General features: G+C 41.8%; 1 protein-coding gene across 1 annotated transcript in view; it reads left to right on the top strand.

Annotated features, from left to right (window-relative positions):
- Positions 1-1,982: 1,982 nt before the first annotated feature.
- Positions 1,983-9,235, top strand: part of LOC126456120 (uncharacterized) — a 50,161-nt gene continuing 42,908 nt past the window's right edge. The window contains exon 1 of the mRNA XM_050091874.1: positions 1,983-2,834. Within this exon, the coding sequence (XP_049947831.1) occupies positions 1,983-2,834 (852 nt within the window). The remainder of the gene's footprint in view (positions 2,835-9,235) is intronic.

Below are 9,235 nucleotides of genomic sequence, written 5' to 3'. Positions count from 1 at the left end.
ATATAATGAGTTTGCTAAATATTACAGATATATATCATATTTTGCGTAATATGCAAACTGTTCACTTCAAGTTTTTGAAAGAACATTTTTGGTTTTACCAGTAAAAAATCTAATGTATTCAAATTATCCCTAAAATATAAAGATACATATATTCAACTAGAAATGATTAAAGAAAAAGAACCTATTTTTCACAAAAGGTTATTATTTGTTTGTGATGTCTAAGAAAAAACAAAAGGGAAAATATGTTATGGAAACAATAATACATTAAAAACTTCAAAATATGTTCATTGTTCACAATAGGACAGATAGTAGCTGATCTGCTGTCTCTCTCTACGTAATAAGCCTTTATCTGATCCTCATTATTTTTCGAGAAAAGCAGCAAACGATTGATTGACTAATTTTTGTTTTATTTGCCTAATTTATTTGACATTTTGATTCTGTGTAGGAGGGAGTCTTAAAATTTTTCAGTCTTTGTTTGATGTCTAAGTTTGTTGCCGGAAATCATAGCAACAAAAATGCCCGAAAGTGAGTCATTTCAGAAACTGCTTATTTTCAGCCGTTTTAAGGGACAGGATAAACTGGAGATGAGAAACCGGTATAACTGAAAGCCGGTTGTTTCAGCGGTAACCGCCAACCCTACCAAACACTGGTAATAAAATTTTTTCCAACATACCACTGGAATCACTTGCCTCTAGCTCTAGTACCGCCGTTATCGTATGCTGTACGCTGATCACCTTCCTAATAGCAGGTATATCCACCTTCGGCACGCATAACAGCGGCGACGTTTTGTGGCATAGAAGCAATGAGGCCTTGGTAGGTCGCCGGAGGCAATTGGCACCACAACTGCACACACAACTCACCTAATTGACGTAAATTCCGGACAGGAGGGCAATAAGCTCTGACGCCACGTTCAATCACGTCAGGGATGTGTTCGAGATGGTTCAGATGTGGTGAGTTAGGGGGCCAGTACATCACTGGAACTCTTCACTGTGTTCCTCGAACCACTCCATCACACTGCTGGCCTTGTGACATGGCGATTATCTTGTTGAAAAATACCACTCCCCTCGGTAAACATGATCGTCATGAAAAGGTGTACGTGATCTGCAAACAGTGTACGATACTCTTTAGCCATCACGGTGCCTAGTGCGAGTTCCACTGGACCAATGGATGCCCACGCGAATGTCCTCCAGAGCAGAATGGAGCCACCGCCAGCTTCTCTCCATCCCGCAATATAGGTTTCAAGGAGCTGTTCTTCTGCAAGACGACGGATTCGTGCCCTCCCATCGGCATGATGAGGAAGGTATCGGGATTCATCAGACCATGCAACGCTCTGCCATTGCTCCGACTTCCAGTGCCGACGGTCGTTTGCACATTTCAGTCCTAGTTCCGATGTAATGGTGTTAACGTTGGCACACGCGTGGGTCGTCGACTGCAGAAGCCAATCTTTGGATTGTTCAGTGCATTGCCTGTTCATACACACTTGTACTCTGCCCAGCATTAAAGTCTGATGTTAGTTCAGCGACAGTTCGTCGCCTGTCCTGTTCTACCCATCCGCCTAGCCTACGAGGTCCGATATCTGTACTAAGGGGTGGTCACTCAACCCCACGACGTCTGGACGTGGTTTCTCCTTGATTTCACCACGAGTTGAAGACACTCGCTTAAGCACTCCTCGACCACCCAACAAGTCGTGCTGTTTCCGAAATGCTTGCGCCGAGCTTCTGAGCCATCACAACCTGCCCTCGGTCAAACTCAGATACATTGCACGGCTTCCCCGTTCCACACACCGACAGAGCAGTCACTAATACTACATGCACCGTGCGTGTGTCTGATTAACAGTCATTCCTCACCAGGTGATGTTGCTATCGCCTGGACGATGTATCAATAGTAGGTCGGTGGTCAAAATGTTATGGCTGATCATTGTACGTCTTCGCTTACTACCAATAATATTTTCTTCGTTTCTAGGTCCAAGCAGTTCAACCAGCATGGAGAGCGTGGGGAAAAATCCCAGCGACGACGAATGTACACCATCGTGGCTGGACAGGGATTTCATTGGGAGGGCTCTGAAGAACGACGATCCTACCATCGACGCATCCAGTGTGGAGCTGATTTCTGTGCATGCAGCAGGCGGCGGCTACCTCAGTGAGACCCTCCGGGTGGTCGCGCGATCAACTGGTGGCAGCGGAGCTGCTCGGGAGACGTCGGTGTTTGTGAAGGCTGCCCTGAAACCGACGGGTCTCGCACGCGATGTGACAGCGTTTGGAGTGTACGATAAGGAGGCGATCGCTTACGGCCACTTTCTGCCCTCGTTGCACTCCGCTCTGAAGGAGGTCGAAGGCCGAAAGTTTCAGCCACTGGCGCCGAAACTGTACCTGCAAGGATCGGAACCGCTGGTGTTCATGGTGCTGGAGGACCTGTCCGCCACAGGCTTCCGGCCGTGGCCGCAGGGAGACAACCTGGACCTGGCCGCTTGCACCACCGCCATCAGGGCCGTGGCCCGCATGCACGCCGCCTCTGTTTGCCTCCTCAGTCACGAGCGGTACTCGACAAAAGTCTTTCACCAGTCATTCGTATTCAACGAATTTGTGCTCCAGCGTCTCGATGAAGACGAGGCTGCCTTTAAGGAGGACCTGCGAATCTTGGACGAGAATCCGTGGTTCCGCAAGTATACGGACAAACTGCGCGCCTGCGCGAGGGTCCTGCTGGAGACACCTGTACTGAGGGTGAAGTACTGTGCCGTCGACTTCAAGGTCATGCTCCATGGAGACCTGCACAAAAACAACATGATGTTCCGCACCGATGAGGACGGTTCGCAAGTCCGTTTGTATGATTTTCAGGTTAGTATAATCACTAGCACATTTGGATCCTGACTGACACGTATTTCACCTTCATTTTCTTTTCGATATTTAGACAACTTATACCTCAGATGACACATGGGCACGCATTGGTGAACGCAGGCCTGATTCATATACTGTCTTAAGCTCGCAAGTCGCCTAGACACGTGAAGCGACAGCAGTGGTCTTAGGGCAGGAAGTAAGAACTATAGCATCCGTGAAATCTCCTTCTTTTTTCTGTCTTGAATTCCTCTTAAAGTGTCATCCTAGCTTGTATAGGCGTTTGTATGTATGTAATGTATGTGATACATTCAGGGTACACTGAACGATTGATTGAAATAATTAAATTTTAGATTACTAACGCTGTGTAATTGTAATGTCCTGCGATGTCTTGTTCCTGCTACTTCTACACTGATAAAAATCAATCTCGTAACTAAGTGAAATTATTCTCGTTAATTATCCAAAGTCCAGTATACGCTCGGCTTCAAGACTGCCTGTGTCGCAGTCATATGCTATTAGACACTTCCTTTGAGTTGTCAAGACTGTACGCCTAGTTGTTTAGGAAGGAGTTGAAGTTTGTAATGTCTGAAGAGGGGTGTAATCCCGAAACGCGTAACATGTTCTAATAAAAGAGTCAATTGAACATCCCATGACTTTATTGCGGTTGTACAGCATTGGTTGCCAATTATTAACATAAAAATGATAGCAGGCCTCAGACGGGATTTTATATCCTGTATATCAAAGTCCAGACTAACGTAGCAAGACTGAATGGTTCTGTATTATAGCGTCAAAGTCTCGCAGAACATAAGCATTAATCGTTATGACTTCGTTGAAACCCAGTGATACAGTGTTTTGAAACGAAATTGTAACTTGCCCGTAATAGTGAAACTGCAGCTATGGAAACTGGTCGAGCTCGTAATGAAGAAGTAACTGTTTTTAAATAGGAACTTATAAAGAATCCTCGGATGCTGATTCGATGCAGTTCTGTTCGCATTTGGTCATATAATGCGCACATGTAAAGCAGAATTGTCCTCATTGCAGTAAAACATTTTCTGAATTTCGTTGAGCCCTGCTTGCAGATTCACCAGCAAATATCACTAACCAAATGTTCGAAGTTCCTATACAGAAGCCTGGCACAAATTCACTTTCCACAAATTAACCTGCTGAAAATAATTAAGACTTGTAGAATTACCGTTTAACATACGAGGCGTGTTTTTTAAGTAAGTACCGTTTTGAAATTAACGAAAGACGTACTAAAATATCTCAATAATTTTATTTTTACATGAAAGCCTGTACCTTAATGTACTTTTATACATAATTTCCGTCAATATTGAGGTGCTTGTCATAATGTTGTACCAGTTTTGAATACCCTCCTCATAGAAGTCTGCCGCCTGACTTGTTAACCACTGCATCACAACTTTTTTGACATCGTCAACGTCTTGAAGACGCTGACCGCCCAGGTGTTTCTTCAAGTGCAGGAACAGATGGTAGTCACTGGGCGCAACATCGCGGCTGTACGCAGGATGATCCAGAGTTTCCCATCGAAAAGATGTGATGAGAACTTTAGTCTGATTCACCACATGCGGACGGGCATTGTCTTGCAGCAAAACGATGCCCTTCCTCAACTTCCATGGACTGTTGGTTTGATTCTGGTGTGACGTACGCCACCCATGTTTCATCGCCCGGAACAATTTGGCTTAAGAAATCATCACCGTCGTTCTGGTACCGCTCAAGGAAAGTCAATGCATTGTCTAAACGTTTGGTTTTGTGCACATCCGTCAACATTTTCCCTACCCAACGTGCACACAATTTTCGGTAATTCAAGTGCTCGGTCACAATGCCATACAAAACACTACGAGAAACATTAGGAAAGTCATCCCGCAAGGAGGAAATCGTAAAGCGTCTGTTTTCTCTCTCCTTATTGTCCACTTCCTGCACCAATCTTTCATTAACGACCAAAGGACGCCCACTCCGTTGTTCATCATGCACATTTGTGCGGCTATCTTTAAATGATCTCACCCACTTTCTTACCATCCCATCACTCATAATGTTTTCTCCGTAAACTGCACAGATCTCACGATGAATATCGATCGCTTTTAGGCCTTTAGCACTAAGAAATCTTATAACAGCCCGTACTTCACAGTCGGCGGGACTCACGATTACCGGAGGCATCTTAAACACTCAGTACACAACGTAAACAAGGAAGAATCAGACTGAAATGGCGTCAGTGTGTAGATTAAGGCACAAGCTTTCATGTAAATATAAAATTATTGAGATATCTTAGCACGTCTTTTTCTAAATTTCGAAACGGTACTTACTTAAAAAACACGCCTCGTATTAGTATATTCGTGCTGAAACTTACACTAATAGCTTCTTTTTAGCTTTTCCTATACTCGTCAGACACTTCAGTTCCAATCCATTTTACAACTGGAGTCCAACAACAGACATCAGGATCGTATACATAATCAAGCTAGCGTCTGTTGATAGAGTCCCCGTTGATTGTTAATTTTTTACATAAGTGATCCGTTGACCGCGAAGTAGCTATATGTCACGGAGTAAGCGCATTTCTCCTACAGGCGAAATGTGCTAAATCACTGCTTTTTATAAATTTTCACCATAGCAGCACCACAGCCATTGACCTGTCAGCTGATGGTCTCAGTATTAATACAATTAATGATAAGTTATCGCGAATCCTGTTTCTCTCCATTCATCTCAGAGCGGCACCAGCAACCAACGACCCCAATTGCTTGCTGGGCGCACCCCAATCCCCACCCCACCCCAGACACACCCCCATAGCAACCTCCACACCCCGCCCAACGTTACGCGATAAGTCACACAAATCTGAAGACTGTAAATTCAACTAAGTACTTAGGGATTACAATTACAAATAATCTAAATTGGAATGATCACATAGATAATATTGTGGGTAGAGCAAACCAAAGACTGCGATTCATTGGCAGAACACTTAGAAAGTGCAACAGGTTTACTAAAGAGACTGCTTACACCACGCTTGTCCGCCCTATTTTGGAGTACTGCTGTGCGGTGTGGGACCCGCATCAGGTGGGACTGACGGACGACATCGAAAAAGTACAAAGAAGTACAGCTCGTTTTGTATTATCGCGAAATAGGGGAGACAGTGTCACAGACATAACACGTGAATTGGAGTGGATATCATTAAAACAAAGGCGTTTTTCGTTGCGACGGGATCTTCTCATGAAATTCCAATCACCAGTTTTCTACTCCGATTGCGAAAACATTCTGTTGGCACCCACCTACATAGGGAGGAATGATCATCACGATAAAATAAGAGAAATCACGGCTCGCGCAGAAATATTTAAGTGCTCGTTTTCCCACGTGCCGTTTGAGAGTGGAACGGTAGAGAGACAGCTTGAAGGTGGTTCATTGAACACTCTGCCAGGCACTTTATTGTGAATAGCAGAGTAATCACGTAGATGTAGATGCAGATTATATTATGTAGGACGCAAAACACCCCCCCCACCATCAGGGAGCCATCCTGGCACCTCCTTCCTGACACGTCATGCCCACAAATGATGCCTTCCTCAGAGCGCATTCATTTCATGTCCACGCTATCTTCAAATGTTTACTTTTATCTATGTGCAATGAACATTGTTTCCTTCCTTACGACGTCTTAAAGCCTTCTATTGCAAAATTCTGCGATGTAGCACTCTCTTTCCCAATAATTCGTTCCGCTGGCCATATTGAAATCAATCGCGGACCAGATGTCTCAAGCGGACCGTCCGTTGTCCACCCTTTTTTAAGATAGTCCTAGATCACAGATATTTTCTCACCCCACCATTCCTCACAAAAATAACTTGCCGTTACCATCAGTTTCAATATGGCATAGGTGCTTAGGATATTGAAACAAATTGTTTTCAGGGTTCTGTAACTTATCGGACTATTTAAGACCGCTTTTCCTCAGGAATGGACAGACGAATGAATTTATGTCACATACTGTGGTCGGCGGTCCCTTGGTGCTGCAAAAAAATTGAAGCTTCTAAGTCAATGCAATTAAAAGCTACAGTCTTTTATGTCACATATTTTGATACTCGCAAACTCTCTCAACAAAATCCGTGTGGTAACTTCCCCCTCACCTAGAAAAACATAATCTGAGGAAAAGCGAGTTATCAAAGTAAAAGTAAAGGAAAAAATCCGATGATTGTCAATTTGTAATTATATCACAGAGAAGAGCAACTTTATGCCATTTATTGTCCATCTGTCTGTTAAGGATGCTCGTTCTCAGCAAAAGGTGGACGTATAAAGTTGAAATTTTTTCACATACTAAAGTCTATGATCCTTTGGCGCTGTAAACTCTTTAAGCTTCTAAGTCAATGCAACGAAAAGAGACGGCCATTTATCTCACATATTTTGATATCTTGTCAGTACCGGTATAGATAACAGGAAAAATCGTCAAAATTCTCGATTTACACGATGGGTAAACTATCGATGTACATAAAACGATGCGGAACCTTGGATAAGCGAATCTTACTCGCCCTTATTCGTATTTTTACGTAATAACATTAATTTGTGTAAATCAGTGATTAATACGTCGCCCAAGCATTGCATTAAAGAATTATTTTTTTCAGAGAATTACTTCATTTGAAAAGAATTCGTCACAAATTTGGTACAGCGTATCTGTCATACAATTCATATAAGATGTATAACAGCAAAAACTTTGACTTTTGTTATTTCCGGAGCATAAAGTGAAAGCAAGCGATCGCCATTATCAGTATTTCAGTTATAATTATAAATGTGCCAGAAAATCTAGAGACTATGGCTACACAAGTGTGAAAACGGAGAGAAATGCTGTTAGTTTTGGTCGTTTTCACCTACGCTTGGTTAAATTTGGATTTACTTTGAATTCCACCTTACGCAAAACACTATTTATTACCTTTTATTCACCCAAACACCTATTGACGGCTATGTGTCATATTCTGCGGGTCAAATTTATTTCAAGGTATAATACAAAGTTTATGGGCGTTTATCTGTTGTAAGCTTAAAATTCATAGTGTCTACATATCGTTTGTCTTGTTTCGATTGCTTGCCTCAAAATTACGTTACTAGCGGAAATGCATTTTACACATCAACTTTTCGTCCTTTTTTTCTTTTTTTTTACAATATGTCATCTGCAAATCATGAAGAAAATTTATGCATTTTTGAAGAATTTTTTCGTTGGTATTGGTTAAGTATGTTACATTACTTGCGTATTGCATCGCATTCCATATATCTGGTGGGTATCTCTTTCTACTGCTGTTGTGTGGACTGTTCGCACGCCGTTATTTTATGTAGTTTCACTCTCACGTTTACTTCACACGTGTTTTCCACAAAGCAGGCTTTGAGCACATACTTTTGTCTCGATACCTACAGAGAGGTGTTACTGTCGCTGCTCGCTAGTTTATCGTTTACCTTAAGTTTAGTATGGCGCTAATTGTAAACGTCTCATGAGAACTATTTTGATGCCTCTGTAGGGGCATAGCCGGTCACTCCACCGACCCACCTCTCAAAGTACGCAACTGATAAATACAAGGTGTTTCCGTAGTAGTGGTAGTAGCTTTATTCGTCTGTAGATCTCTTTTTACAAGGATATAGGACATGTCGAATTATTTACAAGCTTAGATCAACTTAAAATAAGGTAATTCGTATACACATACATTTACAGACTTCTAGTTATAGACGATCATTAGATTTACTCCCCAGAAAGAAGAAGGAGTGTTAGTATTGGAAAATGCATAGAATAGGCGTAAGTTTTTCTAGAAAAGGAAAAAAACATAGTGTGAAGGTGTTACGTGGAATGTTGGATGTTTTATAATCATTATTATTATTTATTTGTGTAACACTTTTTTATCAAACCCCTACTCTGTTTTATCTAAGTAATCCTTCAATCTATAAAATGTATTGCATAACAGGTACTTTTTAGCTGCGTTTTTAAATAAGTGTATTTTTGCAGTTTCTTTTATCTCTTGTGGTAATTTATTGTACAGTTTTATAGCTTGGTATAAAATTCTGTATTGAGTTTTATGTTTATTTTTTATTGTCAAACGTAAGTTGAGTCTACCTCTTGTTCCATGGTCATGGACAGAACTGTTTGTGCAGTAATTCCAATGTTATTTTTAATGTGTACAACTGACTGGCAAATGTCTTCACATGGGGCAGTTAAAATCCCCAATGTTTTGAACAGATATTTACAATGAGCTCGACTAGTACTTTTGGTTATTATTCTTATGGCTCTTTACTGGAGTTTGAAAATTGTGTTCATATTTTGTGCATTTGTTCCCCAAAAAAGAATACCATAGCTAATAATTGAGTGTACATATGAATAGTATGTAACTAAAAGACACTGCATTCTACACACTGATGATAGGATTCTCAGGGCATAACATGCTGAT

This window comes from Schistocerca serialis, chromosome 2, assembly GCF_023864345.2.
Source record: "Schistocerca serialis cubense isolate TAMUIC-IGC-003099 chromosome 2, iqSchSeri2.2, whole genome shotgun sequence".
Classification (NCBI taxonomy): domain Eukaryota; kingdom Metazoa; phylum Arthropoda; class Insecta; order Orthoptera; family Acrididae; genus Schistocerca; species Schistocerca serialis.
This window is presented reverse-complemented; position numbering and strand designations above follow the sequence as displayed.